This window comes from Sphaeramia orbicularis, chromosome 5 (assembly GCF_902148855.1).
Source record: "Sphaeramia orbicularis chromosome 5, fSphaOr1.1, whole genome shotgun sequence".
NCBI lineage: Eukaryota > Metazoa > Chordata > Actinopteri > Kurtiformes > Apogonidae > Sphaeramia > Sphaeramia orbicularis.
In genome coordinates, this window is record NC_043961.1 from 45,488,853 (window position 1) to 45,507,061 (window position 18,209).

The following is an 18,209-nucleotide window of genomic DNA, read 5'->3' on the forward strand; positions in this document are numbered from 1 at the left end:
TCTTGGGCATCACAAGATCCGGAAAGAACTGACTGCTGCAGTTTGACAGACTCATGTATTTTTGGTCTAGCTTGAAGTCCAGTATGAAGTTTCCACAGTCAGTGATGATTTGGGCTGCCATGGCATCTGCTGGTGTTGGTCCATTGTGTTTTCTCAAGTCCACAGTCAACGCAGCCAACTACTATAGGACATTTTAGAGCACTTCATGCTTCTTTCTGCTGACAAGCTTTATGGAGATGCTGATTTCATTTTCCAGCAGGACTTGCACCTGCCCACACTGCCAAAGGTGCCAAAAGGTGGTTCAATGACCATGGTGTACTGTGCTTGATTGGCCAGAAAAATCACCTGATTTGAAACCCATTGAGAATTGTCAAGGGGAAGATGAGAGACACCAGATCCAACAATGCAGATGACCTGAAGGCCGCTATCAAAGCTACCTGGGCTTCCATTACACCTGAGCAGTGCCACACGCTGATCACCTCCATGCCACACCACACCACACTGATGCAGTAATTCATTTAAAAGGAGGCCCAACCACGTCTTGAGTTCATAGAAATGAACATACCTTTTTGAAGCCTGACATTTCTGTTTAAAATAACCGTTTTTTATTGATTTTATACAATATTCAAATTTTCTGAGACACTGAATTTTGGGTTTTCATTATCTGTAAGCCATAATCATCAAAATTTCAAAAAATAAGGCCTGAAATATTTCACTCTATGTCTAATGAGTCTATATAATATATAGGTTTCACTTTCTGAAATGAGTGACAAAAAATATTGAACTTTTTCATGATATTCAAATTTTTTGAGATGTACCTGTACCTAATATTTCCTTGAGGCATATAGTGGTAAGAAAAAGTATGTGATCCCTTTGAAATTTCCATTGTTTTCCACATACATTGGCCATAAAATGTTTTCTGACCTGCATCTATGTCACATGTATGGACAAACACAACATTCTTAACCTATTACCACACGAACAACTATAATAATTCATGTCTTTATTGAACACAACTATTACACAGTCACAGTGTTACTGGTAAAAGTAAAGCAAAAAAAAAAAAAAAAAAAAAAACATTTAAAACAAAGTTAAAGGAATTTTGTGTAACACAAAACTTTTTTTTGTGCTTAACTTTGTCATTTTCTTCTGTCCTAACACTTTTTGACCCAAAGGCTTTACCTTTCACTGAGGGATAAAATAAACAAGTGTGCTTTTAGTTAAAAGCTGCTACAGGCCTTCATTAGGAGCTAATCTGTCTCTGAAAAGGTTTTTCTTTCCTGCTGCTTCAGCCCCCATTCAGACGCTATGAGCTTCATCTGCATCACAACAAACACACAGATTAGCCTAATAGCATTAGTGAATCTCACAGGATCATTACCATCATTAGTACCATCATCATTATTATTATTGTAATTAGTTTAAAGTCAATAACAGAAAGACAGATGTGTTTTTTTAAGTGAAACTATTCTGATTTTCTACTTTGGTAATTCAGAAGAAAAGGACTCAATCTTGTATTGTGTCTGTGTGACAGTAAACAGAGGGGAAACTCACACACTGATTGACATGAGCTGCTTTTTTCTTGTTTTATCCCCTGCAAATTGACTTTGTTTTGCAGAGTTACAGCATTTGTTGGATGACGTAAACCATTTCAATGTGCCATTACACGCACACGCACACACACACACACACACACACACACACACACACACACACACACACACACACACACACACACACACACACACACACAGAGAGAGCAGAGATTACCTGCTGCTGTATGGAACCTCAGGGGATCTCATTCACATGGAAAAACTACTTCTTAATTCTAATTGGTGGCCAGTGTAAATCCTCCACTCCCATTTAAACCAGAAGACAGGCCTGTGTCTTCCTGTTTCTTCACATGTACCCAAGACAAAGCCACACATTCTCCAATTTACCGTAGACCACAGGCTCACAGTGCAGGACCTGAAGTCACTGTACCTGTATGGTGTTATTTTGACTTTAGGAACACTGGTAAGCACTTGAAGACAGTCAGTTATGATGATGGAGTCCACTTTGGCTCCTGTGATGATACATAGTAGGCAAACATTTTCCATTGAGTGGATCCTGGGATCAGAGAAAGAAAAAACAGAATTCAAAGTCCACCGGCCCTGGACAGGTAAGGAAAAAAATATTTCAGTTGCAAACTATTGTAGTTAAGTGAGAAATTATGAAGCAAAACAGTATATTCAATATGTAAGTCTTAGAACACACCAAATGTAACGTGTATTTTCCTTGTGTTTTTTTTTTTTTTTTTTAATTTCTTCTCCCTTTTCTTCATTTTATTTCTTCTCTGATATAAATTGAAATACAGAAATTTGATATTTCTTACATTCATGCTATTTGATTTGATAAAAATGTCCACAAAAAACAAAATATCTTTACATCTAATCAACATTAGGCTAAAAATGCAGATTTTAAGATCAAACATTGTTTATGTCTACAGAAGCTGTTTGTTTTGTCTCTGTGGTATTTTTCCAGATAAACTATTATACTCAATTTATCAGTCAATTTAAGTTCAAGAAGATAATAGTAAGTATGAAAATCTATTTTAAAAAATTAATAATGTTTGTTTTTGACAAAAAAGCACATCCTCTGTCAATCAACCTCATTCATATTTAAGGTGGATTTAATTTAGAATTAAATGTCAAATTAGAAAGAAAATAATTTTTGTATTTAGTTTACTAATAATTTAACTAATTTGCAATTTATAGCACAGATATAACCACAAGTCCTGATTACCGTCAGTGCTCTGGATAGCGAGCTGTTAAGCTAAGAAAAGAAACCTAAGAAAAACTTAAATCTGTGTTAAAGCTGAAATAAATGTGTAACAAAATGTGTAACAAAATAAACAAAATGTGTAACAAAATAATTTCAATTTATACTCTATGTTGTAATTCTCACTTTCTTGTCTTGCATCATGTTAAAATGTTGTGTGAATAATGTTAATATATACCATTTGACCTGTTTTAGTCATATTTGTTTAATATTTGATTTTCTCTCTTTGGAAGTGAACAGAGAGGTTGGGGCAGAGAATGAGAACAGAGTAAACCATCATTGTTTCAAACATCATCATCATCATCATCATCATCATCCTTGTCCTCAGCAGCTCAGCTCACCACAACCCACGTCGAACTGGTATGTTGGACGACGGCCTCGCACCGCTTTCACCAACAGCCAGGTAACCAGTCAGTCATTCAGTGGATGAACTTGGCTCTGGAGATATGTTCTCTGTTTGTTGATGCAAAGTGATCATCTTTGTATGCCTTATACAATTTCAGAGCGGCTAATAGGGAGCATCGGGAGGATTCCCGATGGGCCGGCTCACGTCGTTATCTGTCACTTCTCTAATCTTCCTCTTGCATTCTCTCTGCATTCAACTATGCATTCATTCTCAATTTAGATGAGAAAGAGAATGAGAGATTAGAGGGGTTCTTCCATCTGAGGGATAGCAGCCAATTTATCAATACAATATCATCCATAAACAAACAGTCCTCATTGTCATTACTACCTCCGCCACGAGGTATTGTGATCACTTTGCTTTGTGTGTTTGCGTGTTTGTTTGTTTGTTTGTTTGTTAGCAAGATAACTCAAAAAGTTATGGACGGATTTTCATGAAGCTTTTCTCGTTAAATACTGTACCTCTCAAGAATAAATTCTTTCTACCTTTTTTTAAACTGAATTATGTTTGATATTTGTTTTATCTCCATACACAATTTGTTCCACAATTTTATTTCACAGATGGTGATACAGAAACTTTTTAACGAAGTGCGTACTTTATGAATCTTTAAATTAAATTTTCCCCTTAAATCATCGCCTCCCTTTCTTTCACAAAACATTTGTTGAATATTGCCCGGCAGTAAGTTATTCTTTGCTTTATATATTATTTGAATAGTTTTTAAATTCCACATTTGAATAGTTTTGAACTCTACAAAGGTAAATATGTTTTCATCTTTATCATATTTTTTACCTTTTAAAAATTTATCTGATTTAAATTTGAACTAGAAAAGCACTAGGAGAGCGCAGACCTCCACCAAGGCAGATCAGTACACCCCCCCCCCCCCCCCATCACCACCAAAATTTAATCATTTGTTCCTTGTGCCAGTATCAACATTTCCTGAAAATTTCCTGAAAATCCGTCCATAACTTCAGTTATCTTGCTAACAGACAAACAAACAAACAAATGGACAGATAAACCCCGATGAAAACATAACTTGGTGGAGGTAATTAAACAAATTGTTAAAGTGAAGTGTTTTCTGTTAACTTATCAACATATACCTGAACTTACAACTAATAAAAAGGCATTGTAAGAGCTAGCTGCAGTTTCATTTATTCAAATTCCTCCTCCATGGAAAAAGTGGGCTGGTTTGGGCAGGAAACTCCCAAGCTGAAAAAGGGGCCCACTACCCCCCTGGCCTCATAGATACATAAAATTTGCACCTCAGGATTATTCCTTCATATTTGAGTATAGGTGTAAAAATCCAAATCAACATGACCTGCCCTCAAAAAACTCCTGTCTCTCCTCAACAGGGTCAAATCCCAGTTGAAAGTTTTATTAATTTAAATAGATAAGTACATCTAGAAAAAAAATGAAACTAATACTTCATTTTTCATTTTCTTATATTTTTTGATTTGAGGTTTACTTTTTCAGTTGTAAATTCTATTATTTTCAGATTCTGATTTTCATTTCTGATTCATTGTTTATTCAGTGTGATATTTGTGTTTTTCTGTTTGTTTGTTTTGTGTTTGTTGTTGCAACATAGTTCGTGCTACTCTCTTGGTCAATTTATTCTTAAGAAAGCAATTTTCCATCTCAGTGACACTTTTATCTGGTTAAATAAAGAATGTAAAAGTATTTCCGCAGTCATTCAAATGCAGTCTTGTAATGTAAATTAAATAAGAAGGTCCAGGAAATGAATGTCAGATAATGTAATGTCCCTTCAAGTGATGAAGATGTGATTGTGTTTCCTGCAGGTGAGTGTCCTGGAGACTGTGTTTCAGATGACCTGTTATCCAGGTATTCAGCTCAGGGAGCAGCTGGCAGGAAGACTTGACTTGGAGGAAGACCGAATTCAGGTACACCCTCAACAGTACAAAAACATGCCAACCTTTAACCTTAAAAAAGACATTTAACACTGAACACTGGATAAAATTACATTTAGTTACATTTCCCAAACCTTTATTTCAACCCTTGATCAATCTCTGCCCTTAAAACAACTCTTAAACCTCTTATTTAATGATTTACAATATAGGGAGCTTTTTGTTTTCACTATCATTTTCATGTTCCTCCATGTTTGATCATTTCATAGACCTCTCCACACACTTGTACTGGTATACTGACTTTCTGGAACTCTTCTTGCCTTAAATGATCAATCGTCTATCTTAAGTTACTTATCTTTGTTATAGCTAAAGTTCTAATCTTCAGTCATCCAAAAAAATTTGGCAGAGTCTGGAAGGATCCGGTACATAATGTTTATTGGGTGGCTGCAAAAAACGCAATGATCAGGTTCCAAAAGAACAAGCTACTGTTGAGAAATTACATGCCCGTGTGTCCTTTTCTGACCCCCCCCCCCCCATTATATTACACTCACACTCCAATGGAAGTTAGTGTCCAAATCATGACACTCTGTGCTGCTTAGAAACCTTCCCCACTCTCCCTTCTTCAGGGAGCACTTACCCTACTCCTTTTTCCACTAGAGTTTGATTTGTACTCATTTTAGGGGGGCTCTTTGGGAGCAAACGTGTGGTATGGCCGCTCTTGATGGTCACATCAACACAGTACATCTGGAGTAGGAGTAGGACACGTGCAACAGTACATCTCATAGTGGAACGCTTGTACATAGCTAATTGGTCACCTTCACCTGACCCCCGCTAATATCTGACATGGGCTTGCAGAGAACCAGTTTTGAAGGCTCTCACACCCAGTCTTGCGCAGTGTGTCGGACATTCCACTGCTCCATTTCTTTCAATACATCCCTGTGACTTTTACTCCTGCATGTGTCTGACAAAAACACCAACTCCAACAGGGTATGACCTTAGTGTGTATGTGAGGCCGCAACAGAGTTTAGCTTTAATGTTTTCAGCATAGTCTTACTCCTGATATACTCTACTTTCAGTATTTACAGGGTGGGGAAGCAAAATTTACAATGAACATTTAGTTGTTTTTTCTCAGCAGGCACTACGTCAATTGTTTTGAAACCAAACATATATTGATCTCATAATCATACCTAACACTATTATCCATACCTTTTCAGAAACTTTTGCCCATATGAGTAATCAGGAAAGCAAACGTCAAAGAGTGTGTGATTTGCTGAATGCACTCGTCACACCAAAGGAGATTTCAAAAATAGTTGGAGTGTCCATAAAGACTGTTTATAATGTAAAGAAGAGAATGACTATGAGCAAAACTATTACGAGAAAGTCTGGAAGATACTATTAAAGAAGAATGGGAGAAGTTGTCACCCGAATATTTGAGGAACACTTGCGCAAGTTTCAGGAAGCATGTGAAGGCAGTTATTGAGAAAGAAGGAGGACACATAGAATAAAAACATTTTCTATTATGTAAATTTTCTTGTGGCAAATAAATTCTCATGACTTTCAATTAACTAATTGGTCATACACTGTCTTCCAATCCCTGCTTCAAAATATTGCAAATTTTTCTTCCCCACCCTGTATATACTGTGTTAGTGTTGCTTACTGCTGTGCTTGCTGCTTTTATAGAATGTATAATATAAATACATAATGAGTAGTTAAGTATACATAACTTGAGTATGAGAATATATGATAAGTAATTAACTGAATATAATCTCACAAATCATGATTTTTCAGCCTACAATACTCAGATATCTTCTTTGTTCAAATATCTGCATTTTCATGCCAAACTATTGCCAGTGTTTCCATGAAAAACTACTGAAATGATTCAACACTTATTCACAGTTTATCTTTTGATCATGTAAATCACTTCACTGACTAACTGATGCTGTGGATTGTTCCTCTTCCTTTCCTCCTTGCTCTCTCGCAGATCTGGTTTCAGAACCGGCGGGCAAAGCTGAGACGTTCACTTAGAGAAACTCAGCTGCAGATGGTTCAGAATGCTGTGTCTGATGTTGGGGTCAATAATGAGGTCATACGAAACCTGGGGAAGGATATGCCAGGAGATCTGAGACATTTGCAGCTACATGTGGATGAAGAGGAGGTGAAGGAATGCTGATGAAGAACACCTGTCCTGGTGTGGATTTTCAGTTTATTTGTACACATTAGAATGTGTGCTTGTGCATCTTTCCTTTCAAATGCAATGTTATCCTGTCAAAGTGATCACTGAAAAACATCCACTGATAATATTTACCTGGTGGAGTAACACAAAAACAGCATTGTTTTTTCTGATGAATACTGATATTTTGTGTTGGATCTGTTTGTCTTACACTATTTGTCTAGTACTATGAATTCATAACATGTGTAGGCCTACATGTTTTGTTTTCTGTAAATGTGCATTGAATTTAAGCATTTGTATGAAATAAAGAAAATAAGTACTTAATTATGTACCTATAAATAAGCAAATACAAAATGTATACAAATTTCTCTTTGTATTTATACATATTTTTTAAATTATTTTTATACATTTTGCCAATTAATTTAACTTTTTTAAAATTCCATGTCATGCTTGTTACAATTTCTTTTCTTTTCTTTGATTCAAGACCCCAAGATGGCACCACATCAGTGGCCACGAGTTGCAGGAGCTCCGTCTTGGGGATTTCCTTTCTTTTGTATTTATTAACGTATCTTTGCATTTTTCTAGTTTTTCTTTAACTTCACTAAATCCCCTATAGGAGTTGAGCAACTAGGGGTACGCGTTTTGTAACTTTTGTGCAACTTTTTCTTCTGTTTTGTGGACTTTCCGAGACCAATTTTGGAGACCCATTCAGCCACTCTGTTTACACCCTGGATCAGCTGTTAGCTCTCAGCCGCACTGGACTACAGAGAAACCAGAGGTTCCTGAGGGAGTACGAAGGAAACAGCAGGGCTGCAGAGCTGGTGTCAAGCGCCAGGAGAGGAGATGGAGGAATAAACCAGGGGCCTGTTTCACAAAACTAGGATAAGGGATTAAGCCGGGATATGTTGGCTATCCTGGCTCAACTTATCCATGATCCGGTTTCACAAAAGCAGGATAGGGGAAAGCAGGATATGTTTTGATATAAGTTACCATGGAGATTTAGTCTGTGGAGCTAGCCTGGTCCAGACCAGGCTAAGTTCCAGGATTTATTTTATCTCATCCCTCATCTCAGTCAACAGTCACCACAAATGGAAACCAATAGTTATTCCACTGCCCATTAAACAATGGAATCACAGTAACTAGACCCACTGTCAGTATTTAAACATTTGTGATTATTAATTTCAATAATTTTACATAAATGATGATTTTAGATGATTTTGCAATCATTAGATCAGTTCAGTTCAATTGTGTTTATTCAGACATTTCAAACATTAGACATTTATGCAGATACAATGTTTAAAAACTAAAGAGTCTGTAAAGGAATAGGTTGAAGCCTAAGATCATTCTGCTGACCTCCCCATTCATATCACCAAACAAAATTAAATAAAATAGATACCAATGCCTTTAGCTTAGTAACAACAGAAAGAACCAAAAACTAAACAATTCAATAGTTTGAGTGGAAAAATTAACATTCACATTATTCATATATTTTCATGAAATTTAAACATAGTTTTAAACATAAATAGTGTTGTACAGTCTTTGAACTCAGGATTGAACTTGTTCCAAACATTTTCTCCAACACACAGACTAAATGTGTTCATATTTGTTCCAACAGAAGGTTTATTGAACACATGACTTCCTCTGAAATTAGAAATAATTTCCCATATTTTAATCAAGCTCTGAATATGAACAGCCAACCGATTTTTTAAATTTTCAACATGAATTGTTTTGTTTTAAAGTAGACTAAGTTACCGAACTTTAAAACTTTTAGTTTGATCATAAACTGATGAGTGTGTTCCTATAGGACACTTTATTGATCAGTGGTATTGGCCTTTTCTGAATAATGTTGATTGGATTTGTATTAGTTCTGTCAGTATTCACCCACACCTCCATGCACTACAACATCTTCACTTCTTTTGTATAGTTATTCCAAGGAATTTGATTACATTGACCCTTTCAGTCTGTGTATTATTTATACTTAGGTAACTGACAGTTTCCCATAGACTATGTATGTCATATAAATATAAATGCACAAAGAGTAACATGATGTTCCTTTATTGAATAAGGATCAATCAAAGCATGTAAAACCATCAGCTCCTTTAAAACTGAAGTCACACAGTGGCTATACAAGATAGAAAGAACAGAACCAAAACATATGATAGAACAGATGAATAAAGACACATTTAAAGGTAGAATACAGCCCACATGTCTGTACACTGAAAGAAATACACGTCTGTACACTGAAAGAAATGCAAGACAAATCCATACGTAACAAATGAACAGACAAATGAATGGATGCAGTAGCCTCCCTGCAACACAGTACACACAGTAAACACAGTATAAATACAGTATACATACAGTATATACACAGTATGTAACACAAACATCAAAACAGGCCAAATCAATTTAAACTGAATAACAAAAAAAAAAAACAAACCAAAACCAAAAAAAACAAACAAAAAACACAAATTCCTCTGCCCCTTCAGGACATATTTACCTTAAATCATGCACGTGAACTAAAATAATTGAACACATATTGGTCCTTGGCCAGCTGCCCACTGCGGTCATCAGGGAAGATGGCAGGATTGTCCCAGTCTATGTGTGATGCAGTTTTTTGAGGGGGGGGTGCTCCCTCCCTCCCTCTCCTTCCTCAGGCCACATTGTGGAGGACAGTACAGGCCACAGTGATGTCACATGACCTCAAAGGGCTGACCCTTAAGTGGTGAAGACAGTGAAAGCGTTCCTTCAGGAGGTCAAAGGTCATTTGGATCCTGGTCCTTGTCTTGGTATGGACATGACTGTAGGCCTGCTGTGGTTCCTGGGGGTCTGTGTATGGTGTCAGGGGAAAAGGATGGTAGGTAGACCCCCTGTCCCCCAGAAACACACCAGACAATTCACCTGTCAACACAAAACCTCAGCATCACAACCTCAGAAACACAGTGACATTCTGGACACAGATATGATGTAAAACGTGGTTGTTAATAGAGGCTGTGTGGCTCACCTTGTGATCGGCGCTGACAGATTCCAGAGGTCTGATAGACTCAGGAGTCATGGACTGAACCAGAACTAGAACCAGACCACTGAGACACAACACTGATGAGACAGTCAGCATGGACCATCTGAAATGATAAGATGAAGAATATTAAACCAAACACCGAACAGTGTTCATGAACCCATAAAGGCCCAGAACTACTTTAATGTCAGTTCACAAAGGAATTTTCTCTATATCTAACCTTTCTTAAGTGATTTATCTCCATTTGTTATAATATTATCTTCTGTAGTTTGTATTTTATCAGTATATATCAGATATTTTCCTATATTTAATTCACTGATCATGTAGATGTTCATTAAAGCTCAGATTAAAGTTGATGGTTATTCTATCAGAAACAGATCAAACTGAATAAACAGTGTCTTTTTCAGTCCAATCTGTCATTAACTGAACATAAACCCAGTGTGTCCATCCACTGTCATTGATCCAACTCCATGGGTTTTACTGGTGAATCAATGTTGTAGAAGATGACGGTGTTTCCACGTTCACTACGGAGCCTCTGAACGTCCAAATGGGTCTGATGACCATGAAAAGATGAACTGTATTTTACACCAATTATTGACACGGATTAATAGGATTAGTGGATCAACAGGGATTAAACAGTTTAGATCAGTAGTGACTGATGTTTGGGTCTTTATGGGTTAATTAACAATATCAAAGTCATGAATCATGATAAGATAAAACAAGATAAGTTTATTTCTCCCAAAGGTAAATTCACTGAAGTCAGTGAGCTCATCTATTTATCAGAGTTATTCAGTCTGATGCAGTTACATTTACACAGTTTCACTCACATCTACAGTTAGTTTAACTTACAATTTCACAACTCCGTTTTCACAGATGTTAATTAACCATTTGGGTTATAATTGTGATGGTTTCAGTGGAGTGGTCAGTGTGTGTTCGTGCACTACTTACTCATTCAGGCTGTCTGTAATCCTTTGCCACGCTGTCTCTGGTTGTTTTTGTAACTGTGGTGGTGTTGTCTTTCTTTTTGATTCACTCCTTTACTTCCTTGTTAGCCAAAATGAGGAGTTTTGCGTCTGACGGGGTAAAGTTCGCTGCTCTAGTTGCCATTTTGAATCGGTGAATCTGTGATCGATGTCGGGGTCTATTGAGGAAGCCAGGTGCGCGCACTTATCCAGGACGAGTTCCACCTGGCTTGATGAATCCGTGTCCGTTCATCCTGGCTTGGTCTTTGTGAAACCGATTAAGCCTGGACTCCCATGTTTTGGATTCGTTGAGCGCAGTTTAGTCAGTCATCCTGGATGACGGAATCCTAGTTTCGTGAAACAGGCCCCAGGAGTTTTCACATTTTATTTTGTGTCTAACTCTCTAAAAACCTGCTGGTCACAGTTTTAAAAATGGCAGTCCATAGCTTTCACTGTTCCTGTTTGGGTCTGTAACCCCTACCCACCGATGATGCAGGGGGTCACGTCATTGGTTCTTAGTGTGGCCCTGGTTTAGCCCAGATCGAAGTTGGTATTTGCCTGGAACCTGTTTGGAACCACTTTGGCCGGTGTTTAGACAATAGAAACACAAAGAACTGGTGCCAAGTCAGGCATTGGCTCTGAACCAGCCCTGGAACCAGTTTGGTGGAAAAGGGGTATAAGTCCTGACTCAGGCCCCCACCCATTCATATCCCTCTTCACACCTCTCCACTATTAGGATTGAGGAGATGACACAACGACCAGCGTCCCCGCCCCATTTCATCATTTTAAACTTAAAGGCGCCAACAGTCCCATAGAAATATATTCATTGTTTTTGTAACGGACTGAGTACAAAGCCTGAACCCAAATGCAAGACCAGCAAACAGATGAAAAGTTGAGTGCATTTATTAAACACAATCACAGGGGAAAAAGCACAACACAGAATTATTAACACGTCTGAAGGTGTGAGTTTCTGGACTTGACATCCGGGCAGGGAGCGGGGTCAGCGGGCGGTCAACACAGCCGAGCCGGAATAATCCCGGTCAGCAACCCAACTAGGGCAGAACAGAGGGGTGTCAGGGGACAGACCAGATCATACACGGGTAAGCAAAACAGAAGGCAACGGGACATGAGGAGCAGGCTTTACTCACAGTCAAAATCCAGGCAAGGGTCAAAACACACAGGTAACATTGGAGGCTGAGGTATCACAGGGGTTAGGCAGAATCAGAAGTCGGGATAATGAACCAGGTCACAACAGACGAGCAGGCAGAACAGGAACAGGCAGAATCGGTGGTCGGTAGTTAAAACGGGTCAAAGATGGACAGACAGGATCCAAACACGTTGGTGAGAAAGCACAATGAGTGTAGCAAACTAGCAAAGAAAAAGGGCAAGACACAGGGTTTAAATACACAAGAGGGCGGGAAGACAATTAGACACAGGTGGAACACATCAGGGCGGAGGCAGGTAATCAGGCACAGGTGAAACAATCAAGGAGGGGAAGTAAAAACACCAGACACGACACATAAGGGAAACTTAACAAAATAAAACAGGAAATGATAGACAAAACAGAAAAGACAGACAAAATCCAGACACTGTCTGGAAGCCGACATGACAGTTTTGGTAAATTGTCTGTAAAATCCACCCGATCAAAGATGCCTTGGAGACACTGCTGTGTTAAAAACTGTTCCAGTAACTCCCATGATTGACACAGCTAACGTAGAGAAGGAGGTACGTTATTTTGGGTTTCTGACCAGTTTATTGCATTTACAATTCCCACACACTAACCCACCCAACACACTAACCAGGCCATCACTAAACTAGAATCAAACCCCAGTTACTTCACAGATACATGGAAAAAGAATGTAGGGAGGAAACATTAAAAACACAAATGATGCTGTCTATTGACAATGAAACAATGTTGATAGCGTTTCACCATTACTACCCCCTTGATTATAACACGTAAACATTGCACTATCCACGGGCTGACACTTGACAGCACCACAGTCCGTGCGTTTACATGACAACTTTTATTCCTTGTTTAATCTGATTAAAGGTTAGATCCTATTTAAGATGCCCATGTAAACACCTTATTCCAGTTGAAAAAGAATAGTTCAGATTAAATTTAAACCCGAATAAAGTCACTGGTTTAATCCCCTTTTAATTCCGAACTAAATTATTCCTCGGACACGTAAACCCTTTATTCTGTTTGGACTTTATTCCTGCCATTCTGGGCATGCTCGTTGTCTTGTCCTGTCGCAATGACGCACACATTCTGCGCTGGCGGAAGAATTTGCAATGCAGTCTAGTCAACCCAAACCGTTTCATTGGGCTATTCTGATGGGATCTACCAGCCTCTAAAACCCTGAAGGAATAGTTCATCATCTGTTTTTTATTAATTCATTTGTCATGCACTAATGAGTTCGATAAATGGGCAAATCAGTTTGCACTGCAGCGCACCGATTGCCTTATTCTCGCAGCCCTTCTGTTAGCTTAGTTTAGCCTAGTTTAGCATAATCGCTTCATTCCTATGGTCAGACGGAGCCAGGCTTTTATAGGTGATTTATAGTATTTTATGAGTGATTTTGTGAAATTCAATTCTTCCTAATCATTACTTTTGTCCGGTGGGATCAATATGATCACAAATTGAGGCTCAAAGCATGGCAATGTGACCTACTGCAGAAATAAAATCTTGGAAAATAGAAACTAATGCAAAGCTAAAACGGTAAAGCAAAGCTAATTTAGCTCATGCACCCCTTCCAACAAAAAGATTTTCCAACTTCCGTCAACACAACAGTCCCAAGATTGTATGAGTGCAGTAAGTCGTGGATCTAAAGAAATAATTAGGGAGAATCAGATTTCACAAAATCACTTACAAAAGACAACAAATGACCTTTAAAAAACTGGCTACGTGTGACCATGGAAATGCAGTGACTATGCTAAGCTAAGCTAACAGGAGGGCTGTGAGAACAAGGCAACGTGAGCACTGCAGCGCAAACCCTTTTGCTCACTTATCTACCTCATTAATACCTCATGTAAACCTTTATTCGGGTTTAACATTTCCATGTAAACAGAAGGGAAAATACTTTAGTTACGAATTAATTTCTTCTGGAAAAATAAATCGGATTTAAAAAACATCATGCAACCGTACCCAGTGTTTTCACAGTCATCGAGCTTGTAGATCGCCAAACCTTGAACCCAGCTGTCAAGGGACTTGAGGCTTTTGAATTCATCCACTGTGTAGTAACTTATGCCGAAAACGAGATAGTTACCTAACTGCATGCAGGTACAGGGTGGCAAAGTCCAGATCCCTGCAACACTTGGAACACCGGTAGCTTGTAGGGGTCTATAGCCTTAATATCTCTGATCTCCAAATACCTTTGCTGAGCAGTTGTGTTGAGCTTCTCTCGATAGGGACCCCTTGCTTTCGCAAGTCTTGATTTATACGGCTCTTTCCTGCATGTCTGTACTATGCTGTTGCCCATAGCAACCCATATCTTGTAAGTTCAAAATGGCGCAGCTGCTGAGATATGTCACGTGATATGACGTATGTCCTCATTCCTAATTGTAACCTCTCCCTGCTGTTACTATTGACACCTCAGCTCCACTTACACCTCTGTGTCCCGACTCCAGCCCCCAGCGTCTCATGGCCCTCCTCTCACCCCTCCAGAGCACCAGTCCCCCCTCTACAGATACCATCATCACCTCTGTCCCTCACACTCCTCTCTATTCCCCTCTCGTCATCACAGAGGAGCCCCTCCAGTTACCTCCCACACCTCTCTCCCTCACTATGGACCAGGTTAGAGGGGAGCTCAAGAAGATGAAGGCCAGGAAAGCCAAATGCCTGGATGGCATCTGCTCCAGGCTGCTCAGGGAATGTGCAGACCAGCTCAGCAAGGTGGTTCTGTACCTGTTCAACCTGAGCCTCAGTCTGAAGAGAGTCCCAGTCCTGTGGAAGACCTCCTGTGTGGTTCCGGTCACCAAAAAACCCCAACCCAGTGAATTAAACCACTATAGCCCCGTTGCCTTGACCCCCTACCTCATGAAGTCCATGGAGAGAATTGTCCTCGGCCACTTCCGCTCCCAGGTAAGCTCTGCGCCAGACCCTCTGCAGTTTGCCTATCGTTCAGGCATTGGGGTGGATGACACTGTCACCTACCTACTGCACTGGGCCGTTTCTCACCTGGAGTCCCTAGAGAGCTCTGTGAGAGTCATGGTCTTTGACTTCTCCAGTGCTTTCAACACCATCCAGCTGTAGCTGTCACTGTTGCAGGGGAAGATGGAGGAGGCAGGTGTGGACTTACATCTGGCTGCATGCACCACTAACTACCTCACTGACAGACCACAGTATGTAAGACTACACAACTGTGTGTCAGACGTGGTAGTCTGCAGCACGGGGCCCCCCAGGAGACAGTGTTCTCACCGTTCCTCTTCACATTATCACCTCTGACTTCACAAACAACTCCACACACTGTCACGTGCAGATCTCTGATGACACCGGCATTGTTTTTTTTTTTTTTTTTCAGTTCAAGTTTTTATTTCTTTTTGCTTTGGTGTATTGCACTACAACAGTGCAGAGATTCACAGTATGAGATATTCATTGTTGCTCAAAACACATGTATCATCACTGGTATAAAAAAACAGATAATGTAATGAAAATAAAGTAATATACAATACATTAAAATAACAAAATACAGTATGGGAATAATTGTCAACGTCATAGCTAAGAAGAAACATTCATCCTGCAGGTTACCTTGATATCCTAGATGAGCTACTTTAATAGGAGGCATTCATGTTGCAGACTAATCAGTCCAAATGATATGAATCCAAAAAAGTTCCCACACTGATACCTCAGCCTTATTTCTGTTATTTATCCTGTTAAGCATAAGCTCATTATGAGGTAGTCTTTATCATGGTGTTAGTCCATTCTTTTAGTTCAAGGTTTTTAGGTGTTTTCCAATGTTTAAGTATTGTCCTGGCGGCTGTGGTGATGTTTGTCATCATTACAGAGAGTTCACCATTTGCTATGTTTTGAATTTGTGTCTTGTCTCCCAGTAAGCACAATCTCAGGGGCATTGGTATGTCCCTTCCCGGCCAATTTGATAAATTTCCTATTATCTTTTTCTAGAAAAGTTGAATTCCTGGGCATTCCCAGATGAATCAGTGTTTCGATGTTCTTCTGACATTTCCAACATAGGTTTTTCATCATTAAGCCTGCTCTGTTAAGTCATTGCAATATCCAATAATACCTGTGTAATATTTTGTACTGTGTAAATTTCCCTGTAGCTTTCCTGATGTATTGTCCATTATTAGTTACAATCTTCAGCCATTCCTCCTCCTCTAACCTACAACCCAAGTCTCTCTCCCATACTGTTTTCAGGTTTTTACATCCATCACTGGGAAGTTAGTTTGTTCTTCTATAGAATACAGAGGCCCTGTGGTGTTTCTCAGGTAGTTTGAGGTAATCCATGATGTGATTTTCTCCATTAGACTGTATCCAGCTGGTAATTCAGTTTCTGATCTGCAAATACTTACAAAAATGGGACTTCCCTATGAGATGGTATTTGTTTTCAACATTTGAAAATGACATAAACACCCCCTCCTCATATAAATGTGCAATGTTATATAATCCATTAAGGTGCCATCTCTTCCAATATATTGATGTATTCCCTACGCTTATCATGGGATTATGCCGCAAAGAACAACCGTATGGTTGTTGACAATGTGATAATTAAAAAATGTTACGTATTTTGGTCCATATCTTTTTAAAATGAGACATGATAGGATTAAAAACCTCGCCAGAATGCTGGGAAAAACTATCAGTAAGAGTAAATGGAGCTGAAAGTTTGCTTTCAATGGTTTGGTTTCAATGATGATAAGCAAATAATTAAATTGTGGTACTACCACCATTTTTATCACATTGACCTTTACCCATAATGTAAGCCTAAATTTCATTCATTTGTCTAATTTAATCCTAATTGTCAGTAGCACTGGTTCAAAAATTAGCGTCGATATTTCTTCCACATCCCTGCTTAGTTTGATCCCCAAGTACAACATCCCTTTTGGTATCCACTTAAAGCCGAGATTTGTCATGAGATTTGATTTGCATAGCCCTGATAAAGGCATAGCTTTGGACTTTGTCCAGTTAATTTTGTATCCTGAAAACACACACCATGTGCATGCGCAGCCACAAATATAAATATGTAAATAATATGTAATTCTAAATTTATATATTACATTTTTTTCTCTTTGTATTTCATTTTTCACTTTGTTTCTGTTTTTCTATCTGTTTTTTCTCTTTGCTTGTTGTAATGTTGCTACTGTTAACTGTGAAATTTGCCCATGGTGGGATAAATAAGGTCATACCTTGTCTTATCTTATGTCATATCAACAGACCCCCCCACCCCCACCCCCAGAACGTAAAACAAAAAAAAAGTTACGCGGCCGATTCTGATTGGTCCAACCGTACCCCGTGCGTGTCCCGGAAGTAGAAGCGTAAGACTGATATGTTTCTGGAGTGCAGGAATCTGTTGGTAACATTTGTGTTAAAAACGGCGGTTTTCTTCGGAAAAAATGGACACTCTGAATAAGCTAAAACAGTTTGACGCTTATCCTAAAACTCTGGAGGATTTCCGAGTGAAGACATGGGGAGGAGCGACAGGTGAGCGGCTTTTTCAGAAATTCGCACACATACAGACTGTTAGCGGCTGCGGCTAACAACAGGGCTAACTGAATGAACCGGCTATTTTCTTCTTTTTATTTCTAAATATAAAAAAATCTCAATAGACTACTGGGATTTTACTGTTTTCATTGCGTTAGTATGACCCGAGAACTACGTTAAAAGTATCTAATAACACAGCAGAGCAACAAGAAAACAGAGTGAATATATACAAGCCAAACCAATGGATAAAAATTAAGTTAGTAATTAATTTGGAATATTATATAATTTTACGACCGTGCTGTCATGAAAATAATACATTTTGGCTCT

The 18,209-nt window shown here is 38.8% G+C and overlaps 2 protein-coding genes across 3 annotated transcripts in view; both read left to right on the forward strand.

Moving 5' to 3' along the window:
• Positions 1–2,063: 2,063 nt before the first annotated feature.
• hesx1 (HESX homeobox 1) lies at positions 2,064–7,388 on the forward strand. The gene is made up of 4 exons (XM_030135365.1): positions 2,064–2,161; positions 3,054–3,223; positions 5,017–5,118; positions 7,064–7,388. Exons 1-4 carry the CDS (start codon positions 2,071–2,073, stop codon positions 7,250–7,252), a joined length of 552 nt encoding a protein of 183 aa, XP_029991225.1. The 5' UTR covers positions 2,064–2,070; the 3' UTR covers positions 7,253–7,388.
• A 10,321-nt stretch (positions 7,389–17,709) lies between these two features.
• ergic3 (ERGIC and golgi 3) overlaps positions 17,710–18,209 on the forward strand; it is a 43,740-nt gene continuing 43,240 nt past the window's right edge. For both annotated transcript variants that reach the window (XM_030135358.1, XM_030135359.1), the window contains exon 1: positions 17,710–17,882. In XM_030135358.1, coding sequence (XP_029991218.1) covers positions 17,795–17,882 — 88 coding nt within the window. In that variant the 5' untranslated portion in view covers positions 17,710–17,794. The remainder of the gene's footprint in view (positions 17,883–18,209) is intronic.